This window comes from Ylistrum balloti, unplaced genomic scaffold (assembly GCF_031769215.1).
Source record: "Ylistrum balloti isolate Yb309-2 unplaced genomic scaffold, AGI_CSIRO_Ybal_v1 Utg371194, whole genome shotgun sequence".
NCBI classification, from domain to species: domain Eukaryota; kingdom Metazoa; phylum Mollusca; class Bivalvia; order Pectinida; family Pectinidae; genus Ylistrum; species Ylistrum balloti.
The window spans coordinates 354,253-371,247 of NW_026782650.1; the positions used below are offsets into that span (position 1 = coordinate 354,253).

General features: G+C 37.4%; 2 protein-coding genes across 6 annotated transcripts in view; one reads left to right on the forward strand and one right to left on the reverse strand.

The window, feature by feature from the left end:
• Window positions 1-9,060, forward strand: part of LOC132561344 (uncharacterized) — a 104,634-nt gene extending 95,574 nt beyond the window's left edge. For all 5 annotated transcript variants that reach the window (XM_060226067.1, XM_060226071.1, XM_060226068.1 and 2 more), the window contains one exon: window positions 5,759-9,060. In XM_060226067.1, the coding sequence (XP_060082050.1) occupies window positions 5,759-6,578 (820 nt within the window). In that variant the 3' untranslated portion in view covers window positions 6,579-9,060. The remainder of the gene's footprint in view (window positions 1-5,758) is intronic.
• A 2,990-nt stretch (window positions 9,061-12,050) lies between these two features.
• Window positions 12,051-13,259, reverse strand: LOC132561335 (sex peptide receptor-like). Its single transcript, XM_060226058.1, has one exon. It carries the CDS (start codon window positions 13,257-13,259, stop codon window positions 12,051-12,053), a length of 1,209 nt encoding a protein of 402 aa, XP_060082041.1.
• Between the last annotated feature and the right edge of the window lie 3,736 nt (window positions 13,260-16,995).

A 16,995-nucleotide genomic window follows, 5' to 3' on the forward strand; every position in this document is an offset into this window, starting at 1 on the left:
AATCATCTCTCACTGTAGAGGTCACATCAAGGTTACATAACACAAATCATCTCCCACTGTAGAGGTCACATCAAGGTTACAGCACACAAATTATCTCCCACTGTAGAGGTCATATCAAGGTTACATCATACAAATTATCTATCACTGTAGAGGTCACATCAAGGTTACATCATACAAATCATCTTTCACTGTAGAGGTCACATCAAGGTTATGTCATACAAATTATCTCTCACTGTAGAGGTCACATCAAGGTTATGTTACAACAACCATCTTCCTTTCTGTCTTTGTGGAGGCGATATGAAGATTAGGCTACACCAGCCATCTTCCTCTGCAGGTTTCATTAAGATTATAGTGCACCAATTGTCATTTTTTCAAGAGGTCACCTAAAGGTTACAGACTGTCTTCAGAAATTAAATCAGGGTTATATTACACATTTTTTGCTTTCTGAAGTCACATTAGGGTTATAGTACACCATTCATCTCTCCTCTCTGTAGAGGTCACATCAAGGTTATATGACACCAATCATCTTTTTCTGTAGACCATGCTAGGCTGCCATCAGTTATGATTATGAAATACTGCCTGCTGTAGGACATAGATTGACAATCATTCATCATTTCAATATACACTACTAGATGCGCTCAAGAGTTTCATAGTGTCACATATTCAACATTGAAAAGACAATGAAAGGACAATTAGTGCTAAAGGGTTAAAGGTAAAAGTATGATAGTGCAATATGTAAAGGTCAAAATATGATTGGTAAGGTGAATGGGTATATGTATAAAACGATGAAGGATATAGGATGAGAAGGAAAGGATAGAGTATGAAAGGTGAAGGTCAGAGTATGAAAGATGAAGGTCAGAGTATGAAAGGTGAAGGTCAGAGTATGAAAGATGAAGGTCAGAGTATGAAAGGTGAAGGTCAGAGTATGAAAGGTGAAGGTCAGAGAATGGAAGGTGAAAATCTGGACATGAAAGGTAAAATCAAAAGTTGAATCTTTACAAAAGTAAAGGTCAGAGGATGGAAGGTAAAGGCCAGAGAATGGAAGGTGAAGGTCAGAGGATGAAAAGTGGTCTAATTTGTGTAATAGGTGAATGTTAGAGAAGTGAAAGGATAAAAATCAGCAAATAAAAAAGGGGACAAGAAAATAAAAGATTAAAGATAAAAAGGTCAGAGAATAAAATATTAAGATCAGAGAATGAAAAATTAAGGTTGGCAAGTGAAAGGTATAACAGAACAACAATTATACAACAATTCACGAGGCCTACAATCGACAGGTGTGTGTATCACTTCGTATGTTGAAGTGTCTGTCATTATTGATATACTGTGTAGTCATTATGTACAGACAGATACAGAATTGTTTAGGACTTCTTCAGGATGAGATGAAAATATCATTACATACATCAAGATTTACTCTGATATGAAAGATTATGACCTGTCCTGGTCAAATATAGCCCCAATTTCCTTCTCAGTCGGGGGTGTTTCATCACTCCAGGACAAACTCATCTGAGGATAATATGAAAAAGATGCACACAGCAAGATTTAATCTCTGCTGTCAAAGTAAAAAAATAATAATGGAGCCTTCTGGCTCTAAATAGGATTAAGAATTATGTATTTTCTGGTTGTACTGACATTAGAAGAATATGGATGTGATGGATGGTCTTGGTAACCTTATTTCTTATCAACCATGGATTAGATGACCGGTGGTAGGTTCTTGGTGATGGCCTAGATTTAACCTGGTTTTGGTGATGGTTTGAAGACTGTATAGGAGTTTTAATGCTATTGAGTTTGAAACATTTGGGTTTGCATGGATACTCCAGCTACATCATTATCAGATAATGTAACTCTAGCCTGCATATGGTGACCAATCTAAATTCTCAATATAGAATAGAAAGTTGATTTTGTTTTCAGTCCAGAATACATAAATAAACATGTTAGGAGGAGGGGGAGTTCACGAAGGATCTTGGTTCACACATTCCTATCTCTTAGGTGATATGGACAATTTGTAGCAGTCAGTTCCAGCACTTCAATCTTCTGCTCAAGCTTGGTATTGAACACCTGCTCTTAAACCTTGACATCCACTTCAGACTTTATAGGGCTCTACAACAGACAGACTGTACAGGGCTCTACAACATACAGACTCTACAGGGCTCTACAACAGACAGTCACTACAGGACTCTACAACATACAGACACTACAGGGCTCTACAACATACAGACTCTACAGGGCTCTACAACATACAGACTCTACAGGGCTCTACAACATACAGACTCTACAGGACTCTACAACAGACAGACTCTACAGGGCTCTACAACATACAGACTCTACAGGGCTCTACAACAGACAGTCACTACAGGACTCTACAACAGACAGACTCTACAGGGCTCTACAACAGACAGACTCTACAGGGCTCTACAACATACAGACTCTACAGGACTCTACAACATACAGTCACTACAGGGCTCTACAACATACAGACTCTACAGGACTCTACAACATACAGACACTACAGGACTGTACAACATACAGACTCTACAGGACTCTACAACAGACAGACTCTACAGGGCTCTACAACATACAGACTCTACAGGACTCTACAACATACAGTCACTACAGGGCTCTACAACATACAGACTCTACAGGGCTCTACAACATACAGACTCTACAGGGCTCTACAACATACAGACTCTACAGGGCTCTAAAACAGACAGACACTACAGGACTGTACAACATACAGACTCTACAGGACTCTACAACAGACAGACTCTACAGGGCTCTACAACATACAGACTCTACAGGACTCTACAACATACAGTCACTACAGGACTCTACAACAGACAGTCACTACAGGACTCTATAACAGACAGACTCTACAGGGCTCTACAACATACAGACACTACAGGGTTCTACAACATACAGACACTACAGGGTTCTACAACAGACAGTCACTACCGGGCTCTACAACAGACAGTCACTACAGAGTTCTACAACAGACAGTCACTACAGGACTCTACAACATACAGACACTGCAGAGTTCTACAACAGACAGACACTACAGGGTTCTACAACAGACAGACACTACAGGGTTCTACAACAGACAGACACTGCTGAGTTCTAAGACAGACAGACACTGCAGAGTTCTACAACAGACAGACACTACAGAGTTCTACAACAGACAGACACTACAGGGTTCTACAACAGACAGACACTGCAGAGTTCTAAGACAGACAGACACTGCAGAGTTCTACAACAGACAGACACTGCAGAGTTCTACAACAGACAGACACTACAGAGTTCTAAGACAGACAGACACTGCAGAGTTCTACAACAGACAGACACTACAGAGTTCTACAACAGACAGACACTACAGGGTTCTACAACAGACAGACACTACAGGGTTCTACAACAGACAGACACTACAGGGTTCTATAACAGACAGACACTGCAGAGTTCAACAACAGACAGACATTGCAGAGTTCTAAGACAGACAGACATTGCAGAGTTATACAACAGACAGACATTACTGAGTTCTACGACAGACAGACACTACAGGGTTCTACAACAGACCGACACTACAGAGTTCAACAACAAGAAAGATGTTAACCTTCATAATAATAGCAAGAAAAACAGTGGACAGGGGGAAACAAGTGTCAGTTGGCTCGAAAACAGTGGAAAAGGGAAAATAAGGGTCAATTGGCATGAAAAACAAAGAATAAAAAGGTCAAGGTTACAGTTGATAAAAAAATTCAGATTTACAGAAAAGGCATACATGTGAAAATAAATTTGATTTAAAGTTAAGAGGTACAGAAAAAATGAAGGTCAAGGTTACAGCTGATAGAAGTGAAGTTTACAAATTACAATGGACAGAGATAACAAATGTCAAGGTTGTTGATTAGAAATAGCAACTGAGATTACATCATTGTCTCATTTTTCTACAAAATAAGTGTTATACTGACTGTGAAGACTTCGTTTAACCTTTCTACACTAGCTATATATGGTAATAGACACATCATGGAATCTTTGGTGGTAACTTACAAGCTTTTAAGCATAAAAATGTTGTACATGTGAGATGCACAAATTTGATTTGGTGTTGTGGAAAAATATTTTGACAAGAGACGGATCTAAAGTAGGAATGATTACAGACATGCTAACCTGTTAATATTCACAGCAATGTGATTCCTGGTTTATATAATTGTCTGTGTATTTTCTACAGAAACATACAGGCCCTGTGGCTAACCTGTGACTCTGTGTTATTACTGGAGAGAAACTTTTAGAAATAAGTTAGAATTCCAAACTATCAGTAACGCATACCTAGACTAAATGTGTGAAGCCGGTAGTGATTAAGGCAGCTATTTCAACATACACTTTTGTGATCAATAGGACATTTGTCTCCCTTGGAATAATTTGATAAGATATTTGTCTGTTATTATCCTGTCATTCATGAACCTGCACATATCTCTGTACTCATCAGTCTTAATGGCAGAAAAATAGATCCGACTATAGTGAAGTTTGTGTGGAGACACTCTGACAGATTCCCTACTGTGTCTCATACATATATATATTTACAGCTTGTGTAATGTCCCACTGTGTGTCAAAGGTGTGATACTGTACCAGTATTTAACTATATTACAGCTGGTGTTCTCCTTGCCAATTTTAGTATCCTCTGTATAAATGTTAATAGTTAGATTTATCTCCCTTGTTATCAGGCCGTGATTTCAAGAACATCTCAAATTATGCATAAATTTGCTATGATTTGCCTGGAACTGTGTTTCACATCAGGGTAATTGAATACAATGTTGTAGGAACTTGTTCTGATGTCCTAATTATAGCTGGGTGTGTTCTGACTGACGCCATGTAGAAATGTATTACTTAAAATGTTTCTTATCTACTCCGATATCAGACATGAGAAATAGTTCTGCTGGGTTTGGCTTCTTTTTCAAGTAGTAACAAGGTTGTTTGTATGGTGGTGAACCAGATGTGATTATGTTACAAACTAGCTGTCATTACTTACTATACAAAAGTAACACCTTGGGTCTGTTACAGTAATAGATTGAACTTAGATGTGGAGGTATTCATTGTTTCTGTAATACAAAGGCCCCTTAAGGATGACATAAGTACAATAAATGTTGATGGCTGTATTTAGTTATATCCTGTTTTTCGTCTTGACTTATCTCCAATTTTTAATAGCTACTAAACTTGATCTTACTAGAATGACTTAGTTTTGACTGACAGACATTAAAATAAGTTGTGTTAGTATGTGCTTAATGACTTAGTTTTGACTGACAGACATTAAAATAAGTTGTGTCAGTATGTGCATTATGACTTAATTTTGACCATAGCATACTTGGACTATAAATGAAATGTAAAGCCAATAGTTAGAACAAAATGACGTAGTCTCTCACTTTTACGTGGAATGTTATCTTAAGTCACTTTCCTTGATAGATCTAATACTGCTTCCTTGGTGAATATAAATGACCTGTTATCAGTATGGTTATTGAAATTGACTATCACAGGTCACTGTAATGTCAGTAACCTATATACATTGTAATAGAATGGATAAGTTCAATACATATTTGGTCTCAAACGTATAGAATGCATGACAAGTTGGATATGGAAAAAAAAAACTCTGTAACTATAGGACATGAAAGTAGTCAGGGGCTACATCTGTAGGACATATACAGTAACTCAGATCTAGATATGCTGTAACTGCAATATTTCTTTAACATTTTGTTAACATTCAAAAATGATTTGTGTGTTTTAGGGTACGGGAGCGGCGCCATCCCAAGATACCAGAAGTCATACCGTCGCCAATGGTTCGTGGAAAATCATATGACAATGATGAGCCTGACGCCACTATACAGAGATATAACTATGATGAGGAACGTTACTGTTCCATCAAGAGGTCACCGATGAAAATGACCAAATACTCAGAATTTGATGGAGATTCTGATAAAAAATTGAAGGAGGCTTTTCTTGCACCTGATAATACTCCAGAGGATGACGGACATTTAGTTCCCAATGGGGCACCTCCTCGACCGCCATCTCCTGACCCTGCTCTGTTGGACATGACCCCTCCTCCTGTGTATAATGGAGAAATGGAAAAATATTACACCATGCACCCACAGAAACCCAAGACAGAAATAGCCGAAATAAGAGTAACGTCGTCTTTACCCCACAGAGGGAAGATAAAAAAATCTGTGACATTTTCTCCAGTTGCTATGGTAACCCCTTTACCTTCTGGATCGGAGGAGTCAATTGGCTCTGATGGAGACAGAAATTTAGCCAATGTGATAGATATTTACCAAAATTTGCAGGGGAAACATGGCCCAGGATCTCCAGACCTGAAGGAGGCAAAACATGTGTTGATCCTACCCCCTCCCCCAGATGAAAACAGTGTTCCAGTAAATACTCCAGATCCTTTGGAAATGGCAGAGATGGAGGAGTTATGGAAGACACTGACAACCACAACCATGGATGAAGGTGCTTATGACAATATTGAATATTTGCTGGCACAGAATAGGGCTAACAATCATCGCGAGGTAAATGGAGTCAAGCCGAAAAGTTTTGAAACTGGTGTGTAACAGTGAGTCAGCCTTCATACATATGTATATAGTGCAATATCCCTACACATATACTTATGCTGAGATAACACTTAGCAAGCAAGCACTCCCAGTTCCCTGTACAGTCCTGTGCCATCATGCATGTAATCTGAAAAAGTACATGTAAAGGGACATAACTCCTAGTACCCAGCTTGGATTTTACTACAATTACTACCCAACTTTTCTGTGCAATATCATTGTATAATACTACTGATAAACTCAGGTTTAATTTATTTGTATATTAATATTTATTTAAATTCTGTTTATAGCATTGCAATCAGATCAGATATGATTAATCATTTCAGAATATTCATGAGAAAGAGGAAAAAGGTTTTCTTTTTAGGATAAAAATGTTTAAGTTCACATTTCATCATAATGATGTAGAATTATGACAGTGTATCATTTTTTTCTTTGTTTGGATTGATTTTTTTATTGTTTGATTGTATATACAATATACCATCATTTTGAATTATACTGCATATGATCTGCATTGTTACCATTTTAATAGATGTTCTGTGTTTCCGTGCACCACTTAACTGTTACGGATGGAAGTTGATTTATCACACCAGTCACCATATATTGTCGTGATATGTTTGTACTGATACGTGTACTTACTTCTTAAGAAAGTTGAAAGATCATTTGCTCCATAACTTATGATATATGTGTTGTAAATTTGACAACAGAAATGTGTTTATTTGAAATGTGTTCACAATTTTTTTCATGTACACTATGTACATACTAGTATTAGTTTACAATTCTTCAACTCATTCAATTGATATCCAATACATTTATCACAGAGAAGACCAAACACATCAAACAAAATGTATCTTAATCAACGAAATCTGAATGCATTTATATCAAATTTTGTTGTTGTATTTGTCGGAGTAGAAAAAGTCACAAATTTTTATCAGTGTTGTTTTACTGTATATCTAATGAAGTTATGGGCTGTTCTATACTTCTGATTGGCTGTCCATAGATAAAATCGCCCTTCTGATTGGCTGTCCTTAGATAAAGTTGCCTTCCATTGTACTACACCTGTATCCCTTGTATAATGTAACACACGGTTCTAGGTCTGTGGACCCATTGACCCCAAACCTGAAATCCTTAAGACGCTGATTGTACTGGTGTGAAAAAGGTCGATATGGCCACCAGATCTAAATTTCACAGCTAACACTAGATGTTTTATCATACTTGCTAACTTAATTGTCCATTCCTGAATGGATTGTCTGTTTCTGCTATTTTCATACTTCATGTTTTGTAACATTGTCAAACACTTTAGTGTCTGCTGTTGTTGCCCTACTCACATGTTAATCAAAATGACTATAAATTGATATAGTATTAATATATAAAATCTACCTAATCATTCCAGTTGTTGTTGTATACTGCAGGTATTAACATGGTCATGTAGCTGTATAAAGACAACATAGTGTCAGTATTATAGAAATGTTTTAATTGTAACCATAAAGATGTCTAGTCTAGTCAGATATTGTGTTCTATAAGTTATTGTGTTGTTTAAGCTCGTTTTGTTTCCCTCATCTTCCTCTAATCAAGGTTTATTTGAATTTTACATCTGTATGTTAGTGTTAGAAAAACCATAATCTGCGAGAAAGAGTCAAAATTTAAAGACGAGTAAAATAAAATCCTTGATTTTCTTTTCCCTCTTGGGGCGTGGTCTGTTTATGTACCAGGAATATCATAAAACAGGATCAAAATTTAGATAAAGATCCTAGTAGATGTGTTCAAAACAGAAGGAAAGGATTAATATCTATCTCATATGTACTGTGTAAGGGGAGGTAACCCTTGAGGACAGTGCATATAGGAAATTATGCAGAATGATTGCAATGAAAAGCATCACAACAATATCGTTTAATGCAAAATGTCTTCCTACCATAGGAGTGTACAGTAATATGCTGCTATTTGAAACCATCGCTATGATATTTATGGAGGAGGATAGTTTTATTCTCAAAACAAGTTTTGATGAAATTAAATATCTCTACGTTGACAATTTTGGATCCATGGAAGCTTGGTCAGAAAACAGATACTGGATTAGATATATATGTCTGGTCTGGTGGCATGTCAGGGTAATATTCAAAATAAATAAACATGACAGTTTTGTATTTGAATCAGAGGAAAATGTTTTTTTGCTTTTGTTTTTTGTTGTTTTTTTCGTAAAAGTTTATATAAGATTTGACAATGTAACCAAATCTTTAAGGTTTAATTTGATCACTTACAGGAGTTTAATTATCACACGGAGTCCTCACTTGAGTTTTTATTTTATACAGTATATCCAAAGTATATGTTTAGGTTATTGAGATACTGCAAATGGCATGGTTTAACAAGATGTGAATATTACTATGGAGAATTGACCAATAGACAATCCTAATGAATTACATCATACAGTACATTTATTATAGTAGTTGAATGACACCTTTAACAAATATGACACTTTCTAAAAATAAATCATTAAAATTATTTATGTATAAATACAAGTGTTTGTTATTTCTTTGATGCAATGGTCTTCTACAACTTTATGATTTAAAAAAAAATGTTTAACTTTAAAAGACAACATAAACCAGTGATGTTCATACAGGTATATTTTAGGGTGAGGATATTCTCTCGATGGCTTTCAGTTCCCGTGGTGTCATTGATTGCGAGTCGTTTTAGGAACAGGAAGCAAGATTTATTTTGTTCTATATTTCCTTTTAGGGTACATCGATCCCGAGTCCAACATGATAAAACAAAGCAGTGTCAAATAAATTTGGACTAGTCATACAGATGGGGGCTGATAGGCAGGAATAAGTATTAGCTTGGCAGAGGCATATCAATTTTAGTCACTTGGGTGTCACCAAATCAGGTTTGAAAGATAAATGTCCTATCAAATTAATATTAACTTGGCAGAGGTGTATCAATTTTGGTCACTTGGGTGTCACCAAAACAGAAGTTTTGTAGCTAAATGTCCTCTCAAATTAATATTAACTTGGCAGAGGTGTATCAATTTTGGTCACTTGGGTGTCACCAAAGCAGAAGTTTTGTAGCTAAATGTCCTCTCAAATTAATTTATCAACAGCTACGGTTATTTAAGGATGTCCTCCCAGTGGATGTTAGGTGAATACACGTGTTTAACAGATGAACAGGCTTGTTACTACTATGATGGGGGTACTTACAACCATTTTCAAAGACTCTGGTATGTCTCGGCATGGAAACAGAACCAAAAGCCTTCCTCACTGAATGCTAACTGAAGGCCAAAAGTATGGCAGTGTCTTGGGAGACATAAGGAAGAAGAATGGTCTTTAGAAAAGAATGCCATGGCAGACAGACAATGAAATTAGAAAATGTCTATCAGACATGAATGCCTCCACGCTTATGTGAATCAGAACCCAATCAGGTGTAGAACAAAGTGTTATGATACCACAGGGTAAATATGAATGAAATCTGTTGTTAAGGGTTCTCAAGGTATGATATTGATTCTGAGTGGGATGGAGGGATGAATACACTGTTTGTCCTTAATGAAATGGATAGATAATAAACCAGTCACATTCTAGGGAAATGATGGTGGACAATTTATTTAGGTATGTAAAAAGGACTTACACACTGATTCTTAGATTTGTAAAATTAAGGATGTCTTACAATGTATAACACCAAACAAAACATGACTTGGGTGAAATGTTTATTTAACCCACAATGTAATTATTTATAACTTAAATAACATTGGATATTAGATATATTATATTACATTAACTGGAGTACAACACAGACCTGTCTAAAATGATACACCACAATTATTGAACCCTAAAGAATCAATATTTGCTTACAATATACTGAATGTGTATAACATCTTCATCAATACATGAACTAGTGTGATACCCCACATGAAAATGTAATAAAAAAATTCATACACATTTCAAAACAAGACTAAGCTGAATTAATTACCTAGAACCTTGTCAAACATTTCCACACTACATATGGCACTGTATTGTGCTGTATTCGTGATACGATGCACATCCAGAAAAAATAATGAAAAACTCAGAGGTATGTATATCAAAACTGAGAATATCCAAATTGTTACATCAGGGATTTCTGTTCGTCAACTCAATGGTGATAAATTAGATATAAAGTTAAAACACTAAGACGTTAACCAAAGGTTAAAGGTAATCGGACAAGCTAAGACCTCTGACATGTATAGGAATAGTCAGTAACCTTATCTGTGTTAAAACCCACCATATCAGTCTAAATTACTTCTACAACTCACTCCATACTTATACAGAACTGATGTTACTAAACCACATCGTAAAATGTTATATTGACAGAAATCAACAGCAATTATACATGGAAAACTAAATGTCCCTTATTTCCTGTCGTCCGTGCGACACCTGTATAGCTGTCATCCATTGCATCACATCGGAACCAAAGACAGGTTGAGAATTTCAATCGGACACACAAACAACAATTATAGGTGCAAACAAACTGATTTGAATGTATCCAGATTAGAAATGTGCCATGCCGAAAAACATATTGAATGTAATGTAACTTGGTACCAGGTATTGTCGGAAACCCTCTAGACTCTTCTTTATCGTTTTATCAAACTGAGACAAAACACGAGCAGATCATTACAAAGAAAAAGTTTTACCCGAGTATACACACATATTTCAACGTTGCATGATGTATGTTATGGTGAAATTTCGACTTCTACATCCGCACTTGAATTATACTCAAGAACAACGAGTAAATTATACTCTGGTGTTTGCGTCCGATGGACGACAATTTCAGTGTATGGGAGACAGCAGTACGAAGATGATGTACATGGTGACTGATAATGACCAATTTAAAGTGTATTTAGATTCTTCACTTAGTTGATGCGAAAGAATGCGCCATTTTTATTTCCCCAGTAGCACATTATAGCCATAGCAAAACCGCTATATAGCCATCATGTATAAAACATACAAAATAGGATATATACAGAGAGCATATTTTTCATTTGGATGTTTTATAAATGTTTTGTCGTTGAGCCTCGTGATGATTATCAACAACCAGTGATAAGAATGTATACCGCTTAAATAATTTTTCTTAACATTGTATTTAATCGTCTTCCGTCGATACTTTTCATTGTTGTCCTTCATGAAATTAAGTCGGAGTAAAGTAGAAAATGTACACATTTTGCAAGTCATATTGATTTAATATCCTCGTACATGTACTTTCATTTTCAAATGCAACACATACCTTATTTGTCCACTAATTAAATCTCCAGTAGTTGTTGAACTGAATACTGTTTTCAAATTAACCCCCGAGTTCTGTGAACGACAAAAAGGCAACGCTATAGTTAAGTCTAAGAAAGAATATTAGTGATTTCCGGTGGGAGAAAGCATCATCTTTGCTGTATTGTGTAAACAATATCTTACAAATTACGGTCCTCAAATGTACATATCCGAACATTCCTAATCCTTGATTATTATTGGTTCATTCTTTCTTCGGGAGAGTCGGTGTTTGTGAGGTAGAATTCTCAGGCAAGAACGAGGCAGTTGTCAGTCTATCTTCCCTCTTGCTGACCCTGAAACTAGTCTTAGGACAGAATCGTGCACGAAGTACGACCCGGAACTGCTTACTCATTAGGAGATATATCCAAAAGTTTACATGATAACTGAGCAGAGCTATAAGAACAGTGAATGTGTCCCATGTCATATCGGCCTCTCGAGAAAGCACCTTCCGGTCATTGTCAGAGCTAATTTCGTAAACGTAGATAAAGAAGGCAACTGCATCTTGCATCTCAGCCAGAAGAAACACGATCAAAATTGCAACTACGAACCTTGTCACGCGCCTGGTGTTCCTATCAGAGGAGTCTCCATGGCAACCGTCTTTGCCAAGGTTCCTCCGTCGTTTTCCAAGTTGAAGGACAAGAAGGACTGTAGTAACAAGGAGCATCAGACAGGGGAGAAGACTACTGAAGAGACCGGTGAATAGGTAGTGCATCCATACCATCCTTTTCATGTCCTGAAAAGTATCAATAACCCAAACCGGAAACTGTTTGATACATCCGGTGGGCAATGTTACATTCTGTAGCGATGAAGCTGGTGTCGACGGTGTGATTTCTAAGGCTAAGAATTGTAGTAGATGTATCAGTATGGAAGCTATGGTGATAAAGAAGCATGTTGTCAGAGACGCTTTAATCGTACATATTTGCTTGGCCTTAAATGGTAGTCGCACTATGATGTAACGTTGTAGGCCAATGGCGGCCGTGATCCAATTGGAAGTCGTTCTCGCGACGCGATAGATATTGGAAAAAATCTGTAATGTTACACACCAATTGTATAAAACATATGTCTTAAAGTTTCCGGTTGGGTAGATGTACAAAAAGTTTGGTAGAAGAGTAGCACATATGACAGAATCAGACACAGCTAAACATATGAGGAGCACAGAAGTAGCTGTCCGCATTCGCTCTTTTATAAACACGGAAACTGTCAGGATATTGCCGAGGATGGTAACGATGGCTAATACAGGATACACGTAACTCTTAAATGGAATCTCTACAGGAATAGGGCGCACCTGGTAGGGAGGCGGTTCGTTATAGTAATAATAGTAGTAATAGTTCTCGTCTACGGTAACATTTCCGCCATCCGCCGAGGAATTAGTCAAATTCATTCCAACTGATGTCATATTTGTTACTTCCATAGTGATGTCTCGAATTCTTTGAATGTAATATTCGTCGATTTTCAGGACGCACGTGAAAAACATCTACATGTTCCAGGTGATACAACTTGCAATGGTATCCGTTCTATAATACCCTTACTGAACATATGAATCCCATGGGACTGCCACCACAAACTGACGAGATTTGAAATAGCGCCAGAATGCTTTTGTAAACATTAAAACCACTTATGACGAAACTAAATCCTTATCACCTTGTTGTGTCGAAAACGAGGTGAAAACTTCACTTAAAGAGCGTAAATATGAGATAATTGCGCATCCGCGAGTTAGCGTGTCCGAGCGATGACCGCCTGTTCAGCGCTAACTTCTGTCCGAGAGGGGTGGAGTATTTGTTTGGTTTGGCGATGGGACATACTCGGGACGTGAAGAGTAAACTGAAGCGTGATAACACCCCGGTAATCCGGGAGGTCAGTAGTCATGACGTACAGATATGTGTTACTGAACCTTACAATTAACTCCTCAATGTCAGATGGAATACATCCGTGGATGTTTGGGCTAATTGTTAAATGATAACTGATTAAAGGAAATATGTGTTGAGAAATGACGTGTGTATATATATAAAAGTATGTATAATGAATGAAGAAATAGCAACAGCGCGGACAAGCAAATTGTCAAATTTTCGAGGCAACTTGCCCCTTACTGTTACTATTACTTCATTAATCATAATATCTATTCCAGTAGTACGCATCCAACGAACATGTGTTTGTTAGGATCCAGTACCAATATTGGTACTTTACTGCTTTTCTTTTTTCTGTTGTGAGCGTAACTGTATTAAATTTACTTTAATAATTTAATTTCTGAACTTAAACATTCGAGTGGAGTTTTGATGATGCGAGGACTTTGAGTAAGATATCATATCATTGATGTTTTCTGGAATAGATACGTAGATAGATAATTTGATAGGTAGACCTTTAATGGAATTTCCAAAACTTCTCTCTTTTTGTGTGTCTTTATTGGTGTTACGGTACATGTTATAACACGTGCCTGACTACCGATGGTGCTCGTTTCCGGTTCCTGTCTAGGAGCATAATGGAATAATTGATATGATGTCGGTGGATCAGTGTTGTGTATGGTTTGCTGACCAACACAAACGTGTCCTATGTATTACCTATTTCTCAAACTAATTAACTGTAGGTACACATTGAACATGGAGTGGGCGCTTCACCAAATTATTACCAATGTAATTTCTTTTCCAATATTTTGACACTTTCGGGGATTGTTATACTTGTACACTTGCCCACATCATGACGGAGAAAGATAGATTATTTCTACACAACGTTTATCTTGACAACACATGAATACTTCTGTGACACGAAGAAAAGTCACTCACAATGTATTTATTGTGTTTGAATTTGTTGTATAATCACGTACCCATCACATTTATCCAAACAGTCAGTGTCTCCCAGTTATTTTTGCTATGTATTTTCTCGTTTATTCGTTGATTAGGAAAATAGATTTTCCGCCTCTTATACGCGTAAACTATGAATGTAACAACTAGCAAAAATATAACTATATATTGTCACAACCTGGGCCTGTTGACTTTACATCTAAAGGTTTAGTTGGTTGTTTACGTGAAAAGAACACGATTTTCTCCCCTCTTTCCACTCCTTGTCAGGTATAACTCGCGCTAAATTGGCTACTAACGGCTCTGACGTCACAAGTGGAAGCAGTCGCCATAGAAGGAGTAGGCGACGTCAGATTGCAAATGAATATTTCAAAGTTTTGAGAAATTGGATACTTCTGACGATAACATGTAGACGGTAGACAGCCTATGAATTTTGTTAGAATTTTCAGACAGTGATCGATTTAAAAATATCGATTATCGACCTAAGAACAAGGGATGTGCCACAAGTTATTACAAATTTACACCTTCTTCCATTAAACATTTACATATGGAAAATACACCATGGAAACATTCCTCTAAAATAATATTACTGTTAAAGTAGAAGCCTGTTTCTAGACTTAATTAAGGACTGCACATGCCTGAAGATTTTCCAATCAAGGTCTATAGGTATATGGTAAGATGAGATTTCCGAACCAAATTGTATCCAAATTGAACACATGCAACTTTCAAAATGGTGAAATTTTATATCAAAATTGGTTTAAAGATGACAGTTAAGTATAGAAAGACGTTGTCAAGGGAAACCAAGCAGGTGACTCAAAAGTCACGAAGCCTGGTAGCATTGTATACAATTTCAGAGCACTGATGTGGAATTTGCCCTAGGCCTATAGCCTGACAGGATTTCAATATTCCAAAGTTATATAACGTGGTACCACATACAGTCCAAAAATAAAGAAAGGTATCAGTGATAAATATTTACAAAACAACTTCAACGTTGGTGTCTGCTGTTAATTAATAATAGGATGTATGACATACTATATACATGTTTATATCTTAATAACAAATTGACGTCATTGTGTATTTCTGATGTTGAGTCTGCAATCAGCTGACTTTATTTACAGTACTTACGTATGTATGAGAGTCTAAATTATAAAACGTACTTAAAAGTAGTATTTCCGTAAGTATAGTTTTCTCTGAAATTGAGATTCCTTTTTTTCCCCAAATACATGCATTATATACCAGTTATGATTTGGTCTTAGTCGTCTTAGGTGTGAGTACAGGTAAATAACACTGAACACACCTGTGTCACGATGTCCAATATACACTTTACTTTACACATTAAAATCCAACAGCTCATTCTTGCATGGATACACTTTATAGTCTTAGTACTGAATGTTTCCATTTTGAGGATCAAACAACTGTTTGTCCGACACTGGGCCAACCCACATCTATGCCTGTACCAACTCAACCATCCTTGATATTCCAGTGGTTACAGGCTTTCGTTCTTATCAACCCTAGAATATATCATGACAAAATAGGTTTCATGTGCAACACAGTGTGAACAAGACGAAAAGACTAGTTTGATCTTTTAATGTACATCAAACGAATCTCGAAGTTGCATACCGATATATTGTAACGACTTTTAAGTTGGGTGGCGCCACTTGGTAATCTTAGAAAGGAGCACAGTAGCCTGTGATTGGTATGTTTTTCTCTCCTGGAACCAATCAAATTACTTAGGTTGTGACTTCAATTTTGCCATAAGATGTTTGAGGGGTGCGGAGAGCGGAAGTGAACGTAATTCCTGGAGTATCGAGGATGGTTCCAGGGGTGCGGAGAGCGGAAGTGATCGTAATCCCTGGAGTATCGAGGATGGTTTCAGGGGTGCGGAGATTGGAAGTGATCGCAATCCCTGGAATATTGATGATTGTTCCAGATGCGGAGAGGGAGAGTGATCGTAACCACTGAGTGTATCGGCGATGGTTCCAGGGGTGGGGAGAGCGGAAGTGATCGTAACACCTAGAGTATCGGCGATGGTTCCAGGGATGCGGAGAGCGGAAGTGATCGTAACATCGAGAGTTTTGGCGATGGTTCCAGGGATGCGGAGAGCGGAAGTGATCGTAACATCGAGAGTTTTGGCGATGGTTCCAGGGATGCGGAGAGCGGAAGTGATCGTAACACCTAGAGTTTTGGCGATGGTTCCAGGGATGCGGAGAGCGGAAGTGATCGTAACACCGAGAGTTTTGGCGATGGTTCCAGGGATGCGGAGAGCGGAAGTGATCGTAACATCGAGAGTTTTGGCGATGGTTCCAGGGATGCGGAGAGCGGAAGTGATCGTAACATCGAGAGTTTTGGCGATGG

What these genes read in the sequence shown, in the direction of transcription:
- LOC132561335 (XM_060226058.1), bottom strand. Translation starts at nt 13,259, where the DNA reads ATGGAAGTAACAAATATGACATCAGTTGGAATGAATTTGACTAATTCC.